This window comes from Nannobrachium achirus, assembly GCF_963921795.1.
Source record: "Nannobrachium achirus genome assembly, chromosome: 17".
In the NCBI taxonomy this organism is placed as follows: domain Eukaryota; kingdom Metazoa; phylum Chordata; class Actinopteri; order Myctophiformes; family Myctophidae; genus Nannobrachium; species Nannobrachium achirus.
This window is the reverse complement of record NC_137824.1, coordinates 37289235-37304985: the sequence shown is the minus strand read 5'-3', so window position 1 is coordinate 37304985 and position 15751 is coordinate 37289235. Positions and strand designations below refer to the sequence as shown.

General features: G+C 42.2%; 1 protein-coding gene across 1 annotated transcript in view; it reads left to right on the top strand.

Annotated features, from left to right (window-relative positions):
• The window catches only part of LOC308301539 (teneurin-3), a gene marked incomplete at its 3' end in the record, with an annotated part of 266579 nt that extends 257051 nt beyond the window's left edge, over positions 1-9528 (top strand). Inside the window, exons 28-36 of the mRNA XM_080745556.1 lie at positions 19-264; positions 762-1007; positions 1525-1869; positions 2275-2467; positions 3309-3625; positions 4407-4674; positions 5774-5904; positions 7532-7753; positions 8998-9528. Coding sequence (XP_080601682.1) covers positions 19-264; positions 762-1007; positions 1525-1869; positions 2275-2467; positions 3309-3625; positions 4407-4674; positions 5774-5904; positions 7532-7753; positions 8998-9528 — 2499 coding nt within the window. The remainder of the gene's footprint in view (positions 1-18; positions 265-761; positions 1008-1524; positions 1870-2274; positions 2468-3308; positions 3626-4406; positions 4675-5773; positions 5905-7531; positions 7754-8997) is intronic.
• Positions 9529-15751: the final 6223 nt, after the last annotated feature.

Genomic DNA, 15751 nt, shown 5'->3' with positions numbered 1-15751 from the left:
CCCTCTCTCTCTCTCTAGTCCATGGTGCTGCTGCTGCACAGCCAGCGTCAGTACATCTTCGACTTTGACGCCCTGGAGCGGCTGTCGGCCGTCACCATGCCCAGCGTGGCGCGCTACACCATGCAGACGGTGCGCTCGGTGGGCTACTACCGCAACCTGTACCGGCCCCCCGAGAGCAACGCCTCCGTGGCCGTGGACTACAGCGAGGACGGCCTGCTGCTGCGCGTCTCCCACCTGGGCACGGGCCGCCGCGTCCTCTACAAGGTGTGGAACGTGTGCGTGCATAGTGGACCTGTGGGGTCGGGACCCCCAAGGGGGCTCAAGTTATTTTGGGGGGGTTCCCCAGATGATTAACTGTGTGCAAAATTGTTTTCTCACTCAACAGCAAACAAACCATCATAAAGTTTAAGTGTACTATAGAGGGTATATGCATATTTCTAAAGTGACCATTTAATACCTCTAAAATGTTTTTTTTTACATTGGCCGAATTGCGGCCCGGGTGGGGGGTCCCCAGTTAAAATATGATTATTTTGGGGTTCGCGGCCTGAAAAAGTTGAGAACCACTGGCATACAATACTGCAGGGAGAAGCTTCTTTTGGCAAATGTTCCGCCACAGGACAATGGATGTTGGGGATATTTTGATTATCGCGATAACATTGTAAATCGCGATTTATTTGGTCACAATAATCGTGACATGACATTCTCATATGGTCCCATCCCTAGCCGTGGGATAATAAAGGTATCTATCTATCTATCTTAAGTACCGGCGGCAGAACAAGCTGTCGGAGATCCTGTACGACTCCACGAGGGTCAGCTTCACCTACGACGAGACGGCGGGCGTGCTGAAGACGGTCAACCTGCAGAGCGAGGGCTTCATCTGCTCCATCCGCTACCGGCAGGTGGGCCCGCTGGTGGACCGCCAGATCTTCCGCTTCAGCGAGGACGGCATGGTGAACGCACGCTTCGACTACACCTACGACAGCAGCCTGCGCGTCACCAGCGTCCAGGTGGGGTTCGGTTTCGCCGACAGAAAGTCTGACGAAAAATGTCTGTCGACTTTTTTTCACTGATGAAAGCTAAATAAAAACGAAACAAAAACGAATTTATGATGACTAAAACTAAGACTAAATATATTGACAATTTCGTCAGCAAATAAAAACTAGACTAAAATGTTTGACAGGGACTTGTAGAGAAGAGATCCAGTAGATCTAAAAAGACATGTCATTTTATGTTTGGTTGCGGTCTAGATCTACAAGCTCACAACGCGTTACAACGTGCCCGGCTATTTTCAGCATGCAACCAAGTGTAAAATCTGCCATTACGACGCCATCAAGGCCAGCCAAAACACATTTTAGTTGACAAAATCAACTGTAGATTTAGTAGCCGAAAATCTTATGATATTTGTGATAAAACTAAACTAAAACTAAAACTTTTCAGATGACTAAACATAAACTAAATGGAGTTTTATTCAAAAGACTACAACTAAAACTAAATGAAAAAATGTGTTTTCAACACCATGTCCAGGGCGTGATCAACGAGACGCCGCTGCCCATCGACCTGTACCAGTTCGACGACATCTCCGGCAAGGTGGAGCAGTTCGGCAAGTTCGGCGTCATCTACTACGACATCAACCAGATCATCTCCACGGCCGTCATGACCTACACCAAGCACTTTGACGCCCACGGCCGCATCAAGGAGATCCAGTACGAGATCTTCCGCTCGCTCATGTACTGGATCACCTTCCAGTACGACGACGTGGGGCGAGTCACCAGGCGGGAGATCAAGATCGGCCCGTTCGCCAACACCACCAAGTACAGCTACGACTACGACGTGGACGGCCAGCTGCAAACGGTCTACCTCAACGACAAGGTGAGCCGTGGTGTAAAAGTAGTGGTCCCCAGATGTCCCCAGATGATTAACTTAATGTGAAACATTGTAAACAAACCAACATAAAGTTTAAGTGTGTAGAGGCGGGTATCTGCATATAAGGACTTTTTAATACATCTAAAATGACAAATTAAACATTGTCCAAATTGTCATATATTAGAGGCAGAAATTGTGAATTTGTCATATATTAGAGGCAGCATTTGTGAAAATAGCCGATCTACGTATATGCTCACAACGTCTCTCACAATAGAACTGTGTTATACAAAATGTAATGCCTCAACTCTTAGTGCTCGTCAGGGTGGGGGGGTCGGTAACCTAACCTAACCCTTAGTCGAAATAATGACACGTAGAAATAGCGACATTTCTCCCTTTTTTCCGCCCCTTAAGGTGACGTGGCGCTACACCTACGACCTCAACGGGAACCTCCACCTCCTGAACCCGGGCAACAGCGCCCGGCTCCTGCCCCTGCGCTACGACCTGCGTGACCGCATCACGCGCCTCGGGGACATCCAGTACCGCATGGACGAGGACGGCTTCCTCCGGCAGCGCGGTGCCGAGATCTTCGAGTACAACTCCAAAGGTTGCTCTCAAGTTAACTGTAACCTAACTAACTTTAACTGGAACCATAGTTGTACTGACTCTGACCTCTAAGGACTTTTCCAGGGAGGGTTCCCTTTGACACTTTTGCCGTGTCACAGCCAAAAAACACTTTTGTTGTGACTGTTAGATCGCAGTTTAGTATGTGAACTGTCACGGCTTGACCGTATCTCTATCACGCCTGACAATGTGGTCCCTCTGACACGTCACTGTGACATCACAGTGATGTCAGATACTCAGAGCAGGGATCTCCATATATGGGCATAAAAGGGATTCATGGCCATGACAGATGGCATATCTAACTATTAATTTAGCAAAAATGTCTGTCTGACCTTCTGCATGCTGATACTGCACAGTTTCTCTGCCATGGTAACCGTCTGTCTGCATGCTGACATGTCATACTCTGACGTCATAGTAATGACATCACAGACTGGCCTGGACACGGAACGCCATGTATGGGCATAAAGATCTGCCCAACGGGCACTCCAACATGGAACACCATATATGGGCATAAAGATCTGCCCAATGGGCACTCCAACATTACTTCTGAGACTCCTACATTCAATCCCTCAGATACTGTTCACACCCCTGTGCACAGTGCACACCCCCCTGGCGCAGGACTAGTATTCTTGATTTTTCTTTTGTCCTTGTTTTTTCGCTTTTCTTTTGTACTCTTTTCTTTTCATACTTCTCTGTAACTTTGTAACCTTAACTGCTGTGCCGCCTCTGGGCAACTGATTTCCCCCCTTGGGATAAAGGTGTCTAACTGTCTATCTATCTATCTATCTATCTATCTATCTATCTATCTATCTATCTATCTAAAGGGCTGCTGGTGAGGGTATACAGCAAGGTGCAGCAAGGCTGGACCATCCAGTATCGCTACGACGGGCTGGGCCGCAGGGTCTCCACCAAGACCAGCCTGGGCCAGCACCTACAGTACTTCTACGCCGACCTGAGCTACCCGGCCCGGATCACGCACGTCTACAACCACTCCAGCTCGGAGATCACCTCGCTCTACTACGACCTGCAGGGCCACCTGTTCGCCATGGAGATCAGCAGCGGCGAGGAGTTCTACATCGCATGCGACAACACCGGCACGCCGGTGGCTGTTTTCACCAGCAACGGGCTGCTGGTCAAACAGGTAACTGTAACCTAGGACAACTGTTACCTAAGTCAACTGGAACAAAAGTTGTACTGACTCTGACCTATAAGGGCTTTTCCAGGGAGGGTTACTTGTGGTGTCTTGCTGTGTCTCCCTTTCTTGTTTTTATTCTTGTTTTATTTGCACTGACAAATGGAAACTTATTGTTTGGCCCTGCTCTATTGGGTTGTGTTGGTAGTATTGAGTACTATTGCTGTGTTTGACATGGCGGTGAGATACTTGTGTAGCACTGCATTGTTAAGTTGTGCTTTCAGTATTGCTATTTGTGTTGTGACATGACACTTATGAGCGTTGACAGTTTTTTGACACTTTATATATATATCGTCGTTGTCCGATGAAAACCTTGTATGTCCAAAACCGTTCGTTTTGCATTTATCATTTTAAAAATTATTTAAACTAGTGAAAACAGCCGATCTACAAGCACACAACGCCTCGCGGTGCGAGGCGGTGTGTGTTTGTAGATCGGCTGTTTTCACTACTTTTGTGCGACGGCCTTGTATGATTAAGCAGGGCTTTACTTCGCGAAAGAACCTACAAATTTGAAACTTGGAGATACGAGGTTTCCACCCGACAACGACGATATATTCTTCTTTTATTGTGCCTTGCTCTTTTTGACTGTACACAACAGTACTTTTTTTCCTTTTCATAATTCTCTGTAACTTTGTAAACCTTATACTGCTGTGCTGCTTCTGGGCGGCTGATTTTCCCCCTTGGAATAATAAAAGTATCTGTCTGTCTGTCTATCTATCTATCTATCTAGGTCCAGTACACAGCCTACGGGGAGGTCTACTTCGACTCCAACCCGGACTTCCAGCTGGTGCTGGGGTTCCACGGAGGGCTGTACGACCCGCTGACCAAGCTGTTGCATTTCGGGGAGCGGGACTATGACATAATGCCCGGCAGGTGGACCGTTCCCGACGTCACCACTTGGAAGAGAATTGGCAACGAGCCGGCGCCGTTCAACTTGTACATGTTCAGGAACAACAACCCTATCAGCAAAGTGCATGAAGTCAGAGAGTACGTCGCCGGTAAGAAAGTCGATTGAACATGGCACTTATTATTATGACTATTTACTATTATTGATATTACTATTTACTGAATTATTATAGTACTTTTATTTGTATTTACCAAATGCTGGATTTCTCCAATCATCTCAATTTGTGGTGTTGATGTTTTAAAATGTGTTTATGGCATAGTATAAACTGTTAAAGGACCTACACCATGAATTTTCACTTTTTCTATTTTAAAACCTTTTTTTGGGGTCCCACTGGCACCTTCTATCCTCACAAAGTCCTATTTCTGTACATTGTGTCTTTCTCTGGTTTTGGGAAGACAGAGATGAAAAGCTTTCCACAGGTTCTCAGAACAGTGCTGTTCTGAGAGTTGACGCATGTGACGTCACACGCGTTTCCCGTTTTTTTTTTCAGAGTCAAAAAAAAAAAAAAATCCCAAAAAAAAATTTTTTTTAAAAAAAATTTTTTCAAAAAGTTTTTCTTTTCAAAAGTTTTTTTTTTTTTGAAATTTTTCAAAAAAAAATGTTTTTTTTCAAAAACTGTCAAAAAGTCAAAAAAAAAATTCAAAAAATTTTTTTTTTCAAACTTTTTTTCAAAACTTTTTTCAAATTTTTTTTTCAAAAAACCTTTTTTTTCAAAAAAAAATTTTTTCAAAAAACTTTTTTTTCAAAAAACTTTTTTTTCAAAAACTTTTTTTTTTCAAAACACTTTTTCAAAAAACTTTTTTTTTCAAAAACTTTTTTTTTTTCAAAAAACTTCTTTTTTTTCAAAAAACAGAGGCCGTTTTGGTATTGCAGCTGGAGAGCCTCATTATAGTAGAGCTAGAACAAACAAAAAGAATGGTCAGAGTGTTTGTTGAGGGTTAAAACCTGTCTAAGACTCAATTTTGAGCATATATTTATACAAAAAATATAGTTTTAAAAGCATGGTGTAGGCCCTTTAACATCTCAATCAAGCTGTCTCTCCACACAGTGCACTTAAACTATTGTACATATGTACCTATATGTGTACAGTGTGTTCTCTGCAGTATGTACAGTAGCTGAGTAGCTGACCTCATTGACTTCCAAACAGATATGTAAATATTTCAGGCTTCAATGTCTTCTCTCTCCCCCAGATGTCAACAGCTGGCTGGTAACCTTTGGCTTTCATCTTCACAACACCATCCCTGGCTTCCCTGTGCCAAAGTTTGACCTGAGCATGCCATCGTACGAACTGGGGAAGAGCCAGCTCTGGGATGATCTGCCGGTTGGTCCTCTGAATCTTTTGTTTTGTGTAGAATGTTGAATTTAAATGTGACAGAACGGTAGAGGACCAGAGCTACAAAACAAGGTATCACCTGCAGCATTCTACAAGCTGAACTTTTTTCAGCTTGGGCAGGGCTTCCTGAACCAAAGAAAGAAACCATGCAAGGACAAAACTGTTTTATACTCGATACTTAACTTTATACACGCGGCCACGACTGAGTCGACTTTTTCGTTAATGCCCTACTATAAATTCAAGTTATTATTATTATAGTAGGGTATTAACGAAAAAGTCGACTCAGTCGACTTCATTACACAAGTCGACTCGCACCAGAGAAAGTTCAAAGTCGAATTTGAAAAAATAAAATAATGCTTTCTATTGTGAAAATAGCAGATCGCGAGGCGTTGTGAGCATGTAGATAGGCTATTTTCACAATTTCTGCCTCTATATATTTGACAATTTGGACAATGTTTAATTTGTCATTTTAGATGTATTAAAAAGTCATTTAATTGGCACTTTAGAAATGTGAAGAAACCCTCTATAAATTGTTGGTTTGTTTACAGTTGAGTGAGAAAAGAATGTTTCACATTAAGTTAATCATCTGGGGACCCCCCAAAATAATTGGGGGGTCGTGTGTGACGTGATGACGTCATCAAACGATAAAGTCGACTTCAACTCAACTTTTTACTGAGTCGAGTTGACTTGCAAAAATCACAAGGTGTTAATGCCCTACTGTATAGACAAATCCACAGAGCTGCCCTATAGGTGGTGAAATCATAACTGCAGTGTCAGACTCCTGTTGTGTTGTGGAAATAAGCAGTTTTGCTCTGTTATACTACCTCTATTTTTAGTACTAATATTTTACTGACAAAATCCTCTGGCAGATACAAAGTGTCACTGATGTTCATCAAGTTATAAATGTCACATGTTCACATTGGGTCAAATAGTCTATTATATTCGGCTGAATTGCAATTGTTAATTCATAATTTCAACCGCATCATACCGACGACAGCAGACATGAATGTTAAGGGACAAAACATCAACATCAACATAATTCTGTCTGTGCGAAAAATTCATACAATGCTGGACCACCATAACCTAATGTTCGGCTAGCAGAAGTGTTCGGCAAACCAACTGGTGAGGCACTGCCGAGGTTAACTTTCTTTCTTCCCCTTCTTTTTTAATGAACGTACATTTGACAGTTTTAAAATGTTTCATTGTTACAGTAAAAGAAAAAGAAAAAAGGTGTGCCTGACACTGGCACAGAGGTTGCCATGTGTTATAGAATAAAGTTAAGTTAATTAACACCCCCCAAATGTGAGAAGACAGTGAACTGTTTGGTAGAACTCTGCCGACGCTCTGTTGGTTTGTCGTCTCTGAGGGTTTACAATAAAGCAAGCTCACATTAATTAATAGATAGAATTTCCACAACACACACAAAAGCCCCTAAAATCATCACAGGGGATTCATCTACTTTTGTCTGCAGAACTAAGCTCGAAAACACCATTATCTTGATGAGGAGACGAGAAACCTTTTGAAGCAGAGCAGCTCCGTGCTCCTAAATGGCTGTGGGGAGTCAGGTAGTGTCATGTTCAGGCGTTAACGTTTCACTGCACACTCCCTCCTACAGTCCATCTCTGGGGTCCAGCAGGAAGTCGGCAGACAAGCGCGCTCTCTCCTGTCATTCGAACGTCTGCCGGAGGTCCATCTGAGCCGGGGCCGCCGGGGAGAGAAGTCGTGGCTCTGGTTCTCGGCGGCAACCTCCCCCATCGGCCGGGCGGTCATGTTCGCCATCTACAAGGGCGGCGTCCACACGCACGCGCTCAACGTGGCCGGCGAGGACTGCGTCAAGGTAGGGGTGGACGATAGGTTGATGAATATTATTGAGACGATACAATGTCTCCACGATACAATGTCTCCATGCAGGCCCGTTGCAGGTCAGTTTTTCACCCGCGCACAGGAAATTATTCATTTTTCAAGTAAAAAAAACGGTTAAAACGGTTAACCGTTTATGCTTAATATAATAGGGTTTATATAAAGCATGATGTCTTAATTTTACCTTGCGAGACGAGTTGATGTTCCTATTTTCTCTCTACAAGATGTATAACGGCGAGCGGGGATGCTCTTGCTGGCAGAGGCCTTCTGTCCATGTTCTGCTCCAAACGTACAAATGCTATATATAAGGTGCTCACCGCATTGTCTAAACTGTTTCTACCGACCCGCAAACTCCTCACCATGTGTTAGTCCATATGTTTCCAATAAATGAATGTTTACTCAAACTTGTCTCAGAGTCTAGCGTTTCCTCGTCGCCGCAATGCTTCCGCAAACAAACAAGACATGAATGCTTCCGCCTGTAAAACGTCATGTCCTAGTATGAGCGAATAGCGAAGGAGATTAAGTGATATTTTCACCCAATGAGATTCCAAGATTCCGCAGTGGAAACGTTAATGACATCACTGAGCCTACCGTAACTGACAGTGTAAGTGCGCCCTCAAATCGACCCGAGTCAAAACGGCCCGAGTCCTGTTGAACTCAAGTGTTTAACGGGCCGGGGCCCCCACCCCCGCAGTTTCTCCGGAATACCTGGACGCACGGGAACCAGGGACCCCTCTAAAGATACATCTCGGCGAGGTGCAGGCGGACGCGGTGGTCTGAGGCCCGGTCCGCGGCGAAAACTGCCGAAAAAAGTAGACACGACCGCAGTTTGCTATACAGCTACTGACCACTAGTTGAGCAACTTATACAGTATAGCTTTAACTCTGACTGTATACAAATGAAACCAAATGGACCCATTTGGTTTCATTTGTATACTGTCAGAGTTACATACTTGCAAAGGGTCAATTTAGACCTCCCAAAAGGAACCCAGAGAGTCCCTGGACTCCACTTCGAGGACCACTGACTGGTCTAAATGGTCTGTTACTCCTTTTTCTTGTAGTTTTTGTTACCTTGTAGTGGTTGTACTGTCAAGTAACTTGAAAAATAACCATAAAAACCAACATAAAAAATAATCGCGATAAGATCGTGTATCGTGATACAGCTTGGAAAAATATCGTGATATTGTATTTTTTCCACATCATCGCCCATCCCTGCGTCAAGGTGGCCACCGTCCTCAACAACGCCTTCTACCTGGAGGACCTGCACTTCACCATCGAGGGCCACGACACGCACTACTTCGTCAAGCCGGGGCTCCCGGACGGCGACCTGGCGGCGCTGCACCTGACCAGCGGGCACAAGACGCTGGAGAACGGCGTCAACGTCAGCGTGTCGCAGGCCACCACCGTCATGGACGGGCGGACGCGGCGCTTCGCCGACGTGGAGATCCGGCGGGGCGCGCTGGCGCTGCACGTGCGCTACGGCTCCACCGTGGACGAGGAGAAGGCGCGCGTGGTGGAGCTGGCCCGGCAGCGGGCGCTGGCGAGCGCCTGGGCCCGGGAGCAGCAGAGGGTGCGGGACGGCGAGGAGGGGATTCGGCCGTGGACCGAGGGGGAGAAGAGGCAGCTGCTCAGCAGCGGGAAGGTCCTGGGGTACGACGGGTACTTTGTGCTCTCCATCGAGCAGTACCCCGAGCTGGCCGACAGTGCCAATAACGTTCAGTTCCTGCGGCAAAACGAAATTGGCAAAAGGTAACAAAACAGAGTTGCTTTTTTTCCTCCCCCTTTTTTTCTTCCTTTCTTTTTTTTTTTTTTTTTTTTTTGCCAAAGAGACTTCTTGGGTAGATGAACACTGATGGGTGAATGAACAGCAGACCTCTGAGGTTAGAGGTTGTTATGTACACAGAGCTGTCAATGTGTGTTTTTTTGTTACAAAGATGATGAAAAAATCAAGGTCAAAAGCAATGCTGTGCATTGTGACCCTGGGACTGCAGAGTAAATGTATAACTACACACAAGCCTTAACATGGCAATTACAGGTCAGCTCCTCTGTAGCACAAAACCTTTTGGACTGTGGACTCCGTGAAGTGAATCAGAGGAACGCTTGTGTGTGTTTAGGGGTGAACTATTTTAGGAGTTTGGTTTTTGCTCTCTTTTGATTTGGGGAGGTTTTTGCTCCTCTGAGAGTATTTAAAGAGGACAGGAAATGTTTACAATATGCATATCTGCACTTCTTCTGGAACAATGATATAACAAGGCTTGCAGAGCTAGCTGTGTGCGCTTCTTGTTTCTTTTTTTTTTTCTTTTTGTTGTGTTTTTTTAATCAAAGACCTCTACTTTTGGAGATATTCACACCAAACAACCACTATGTAAACCAGAAATCAGCACTGTAAAACAGCAAAATGTCTTATTCTATTCTAGTTCTACTTTTAAAAAATATATATATAAAAAAAATCAATGTTGTAATAAATCCCATGTTTAAAGACTCAATATCCATGTCGGGTCAAAGGACAATAACGGTAGGTTGACAAAACAAAAGGCACAGCTGTGTCTTGGATTGCGCAGGGACACCATGTTTTGTAAATTATGCAAGAGTTTTATGGGTTGTTTTTTTTTTTAAACTGAAATTGAATAATTGTCCGTACTGCTCATATTAACAGTAATTTATGTTGTGTTTATACATTACAAATAAAACCGAACCAATTTAGATTATTATTATTATTTTCATTTTTGAAACATGCGGAGTGTTACATTACAGCTTATTATTTTTTTATTTAATTTGTTACATTGGCGATATTCTTTACATCTATTTAGCAGAAATCTGTACATGTAGTGACTGGTGAATACAAGGTGTATCTATAACAAGCAGTGAAATATTGTTTCCACTAGATTTAATGTTTATTGGGCATGGTGCCTTATGACCTGGCTTCCTGTCCAATGAATATTTCATCAACACAAATATTTCATGAACCCATTTCACATAAACAAGGTTTCCATGTTTCCAGATAAAGACTCCATCCATCCATATTCTTAATACTGTAGGTATGTCCATAGCTTGTGTTTGAAAGTTCAATGCACTCATACTAAGAGGAAAATGTTTCAGTTTGTTGCATTTTTATTTGCGTCATTTTCAGTGAAGAAACAACAGCGCTTGTTTTTCTTTCTTTTCTTTCCCCAGATGGTAAATGGTAAAGATGATGTTTTTTAGGTGGTGTTTTTCAGCTCAAGAATAAAAAGAGAAATGTGATGTCTTCCCAGGACTCAAACTTACAAAAACACATTATAAATTAATCACTTTGGCCCAATTTTGTAATAGTATAAATCGCAGATCTACATAGAAGCTAAAAAGATGTTGCATCAAAAAATTGATTTGTTTGGAGGGAACATTTATTTTTATTTCCATAAAATATATATATTTATTATTCTTTTTTTGGAAAGGGGAAATAACTTCAACAACATCACAACTGCTTCACCAAAATGTTCACAAATTCTGCTGCATGACCTCAGTATTGACCACTGTCAACCTCACATCCCTATTTTGGGAATGGAAGAATTTATTTTTTCATGAAAAGATGTTCATGAAATTCCAAATGTCAAGATTTTTCTAAATTCTTTCATTCTTCAAAAATGCCGGAAAAAGCATATCAGCTCACAATGCGTTGTGAGGTTGTAGATCCGCTATTTGAACGACTCCTTCACTCCTTGTAGCGCAGAGTATATAGTATACTGTATAGGGATTACTTCAAAAATACAACAAAAATATAACATGGCCAGGGGAGAAAAAAACGAAAAAGCATAATTTAAACTACAAAGAAGGAGAGGAGAAATCCTGCTGTCCTTTGAAGTCAGCTGTTTGAAGTTGGGCTAAATTCTGACTAGGGCAAAATGTGAATGTAACGACTTTAACCTGATTCCTTTACAGCAGCTCCCTGCATAATACAATATTCTCATTCAGCGTCATAATCCCATGATTTCTGCGTCTTAGCTTCTGTGTGAACAGTGTCTAAATGCACTTTTAATTACGTGTAATTAATGAGCTGTGATTGCACTGAGGCGAACAGCTGATCAAAGCAGGGAAGAGTTTATCTGCTGACAAGGACACAGATCACTGCTAACAATCCTTTGATGTGATGCTAATTTAGTGTTCCATGGCAAACTTTGGCAACCATGAGGTGTGGATGTGTATGGAGGTTCTGTTCTGTGTGTCTGTGTGTACCCAACCTGCACAGTTTAACTTACATGTTATTAAACTAGAGTTTAATAATGTGTTAGTCGATATAATTACAATGAAATAGTGCATGTACAGTAGAGACCAGCAGGGTACTGCAATTGTGAACTATTCGTTTCCCGTTGTTATTTCCCTGTGTGTTATGAAATATTAATTATCATGAGTTTGTTTGCGAAATCAAAATGAACTCGTGCAAATCCAAAGTGTTTTGATGGGTCCCTAAAGAGATCATTTGAAACCACAGAAAGTGAGGGGAGAAAGACTCTCCCACAATGAAAGGCCTAAATCTTGTCACAGTCTTGCTCTCCAATGCCCCCTAGTGGTTCAGAACCATCAGTTCCCAAAGTATATGTATTCAAGCAGCTGAAGGATGGATAAATTAGCAACTAAATATATATTTTACATACATTTTTGTCAAGGAACACTTGTCTGAAAAGTCATTCAACTGTCTGTAAGTCTGCTATGCCTTAACAGCTATTTGAATGAGCTATGTGTCACTGTCACACCAGATATATCACAACATAAAACACACACTATAGGCTAATTCCAACAGAGCTGGCCATGGTCAGACATTGTTCCAATGATTTAAGGAGACATCAAACGGAATAGGTGAACAAATATAGAGACATGCGTGTCAGTAGCCTACTTTCCAGAAGTGTGACCAGTGTGATCGCAGCAGGCTTGTTCAAAGCAGCATGAACAGCAGAGACCAGCAGCAGAGCATCTAGACCTACTTCAAAGGCAAAAGAGATGGCACGACTTTGCAATGACATCAAAGACATCGTGCAATAACAGCATCATAACACCCCAATGTTCTTTTATTCAACTGAGTGGCATTCATTGCAGTGCAGCAGCACAAAGGTAAAACGTGTTCAAAGATTGACATATGTCTGCAATCAACTCATTCAGCAAGCAGTTTATTTCTGGTTCTATAATATGCTAATTCACCTTTGCATTGCAGGGCCCATGTTTAGGCCTATACTTTGTTGATGGAGTTTTAGGTTAAATGAGTAGTTCACCCCAAAATGACCTTTTTCCCTATTGATTACCCATGCCATGGAGACAAAAGATTGGTTGTCGTAAATTTACCCCCATTGATTCCGGTTGGAGGTATATTCATTGCAATGAAATTATTATCTTAGGAATGCGACCAAAACTAAAACAATATTATTGAACTGAAGTCTCTATGGCATGAGTAATCAATAGGGGGAAAAAAGTCATTTTGGGGGCCATTAGTGTACTACTAGGGTTAGTTACTGTAGTACTATACAAAAAAATCCTCAAAAAGTGTACGTAAAAGTGTAAAAGTAAGTACACTTTTTGAAATGTTACCTTTTAAACACTCAGGAGTTTGCTGGGTACTTACCCTTACAGTACGTGAATTTAAAGCTAGGATACAGTATTTACATTATGAATTCATCTTTGATCTGTTGGCATTGGCTTTGTCGCCCTCTTCAGGATTATCTTTCAATAATATGATGAATGTTACCAAAAGGAAAACTGGCATTGAGTCTACTAGAGGGTAGTGAAATTCAGGGATGTGCTGGCCATTGGGAAAAGCGGGACAACTCCCGAACGGCCGGTCCATTCCCGGCCGGTCCAGGCCGGAAATTAAAAAAGAAAAAAAAACATTGGCCGCTGGTAATTACGGTAACTGCCTTCGTTCCATTTTGAGGGCTGGGTGGCCCACAAAGTAAATATAACTCATGTAATAGGCCCACTGGCTTGTCTCTCATGATCTGAAATGGACAATCGTTGACTTAGCAGCAGTGCTATAGAGAGAGATCTCTCTCTCATGGCTGCCACCGCCTATGTTACCAGTTTTGCCATAGCAACACTACTTTTCCTGGTGGTATTGCCTGGCAACACCACACTCATATGTATCATATGGCATTTTATTTAGTTTTGAGCATTTGTTTTTAATTAAAATATAAACCCAGAAAATGTGGTTAAAAAGTTAAATGTAGGCCTACGTCGTCATGTACCGTACCATGTACAAGGGTGCGGAACATTCAAATGATAAGTAATGCCCAAATGCGTCTATAAAAACTAAATATAGCAAAACTACTGAGAATGTATTAAATATTTCAACCATCACAAATCAATCAACAAACTTTTTTTCTTTTACAAAAAATACTTAATAAACTCCTTATTGTCTATGCCAATGTGCTACACATTTTACAATGATAGTATGTCTGCATTAACCACTGAGCCACAACGAAACATAATAAGCCATTGTTTTGAAAGCCAATGTATAAGCTCACAACACATTTTCAGAAATGTTTCTCATCATTACGTATTTATTTATTTACTTGGCCTTCAATGACATGCCCAAAATGGGGCATGCCAGGTTACATATTCTGAAGAAAACCTTAAGACTTCCAGGAGGTTAAGACAGGCATTAAATATGGCATGGTGAAAGTCTATTACGTATTTGGGATTTCAATATTTGGGTATTATCTGTACATTTAGTACTTTATCGCACATTAAATGAGCCAAAGGGCCATTTAGGATGGGTGCAGACAGAGGTGAGTGGCTGCGTGTCATATGCTTATTGTAGAGATTGCTGGCTTGTCAGAGGTTATAGCTGAGGTGAGGAGACCAAGTTCTACCAGTTCTACCTTATCAATCCAAAACTTTTTTGGTACGGTAGCTTCGACAGTTTCTTTCCATTGGGGTGATATCTTGATGAGAAATCTTCTATCATGATGACACAGTCTAGACCTTGCAGAGTTGTGATACAAGATATGTGGAACAATGGAAATAGGTCATGTACTGTACGTGACGTACATGACCAGTGATTAGACAATGATGGCATGGCAGGATTTAAAGGAATGCAGTGTCACGTGACGTCTACTGTCATGCAATGTCTACTAACTTTAATCAGAGGTGAGCATATTTATAAGCCGGAGGTCTGATGGTGATTGTATGTGGACCCTAGGCTGTGGTCAGTGGTTTCCACTGAATATGATTATGGAGTATTACTACTAGTAGCATATTGTTATTTTTGGACACTTTCAAACACTTTCTCTGAAGGGTTTACTTGTCCAGTGCTGCCCCTCCTTTGCCCTCCTTTGCTTCTGAACAGATCTGTTTTTGATCTTTACCTGCACAATTCTTCACTGCGGTCCCATTGACCTTAGCTGTTTCATTGTCTGACCACCATATGAATCCATTGTCCAAAAATAGGTTTCTCCAACAAAAGATTAAACACACTTTTTGCTATTTTCAGGGAATTCAGGTTATTATCAAATATTACTTCTAGCTGTCTTGTTCTCATCTGATGCAATCATGTACCATGTACCATGTACAGTACCACAAATCTCTTGCAACATATTAATGAGAAAGTCATCCCAACACAATTAGGTACTCAACAAAGACAATATTTATATAGACTATAGACAAGTACATAGACAAGTCTTGCAATCACATTGGCCCCACTGGCTTGTCTATCATGTGAATACCCCCCCCCCCCCACCACCACCAAATCTGGCGCACTGCTAATAATAGCCATGCACAATGAGGGCCTCTCCAATTCCTTTTCCCGGGCTGAATCAGGGGCCCAACACGACCCTGGTGAAATTGATTTTAAGATTGCAATAATCAATATTGAAGAAGCCCACTATTCAGACCAGGTTTCATTCCTGAATGTAAAATGTAACAAAATAATTGTAGGATCGCAAAACATCACAGAATTAAAATACATCACAGCTTTGTATTCTAATCCAATTGTGAAATCCTCCTCACTGAGA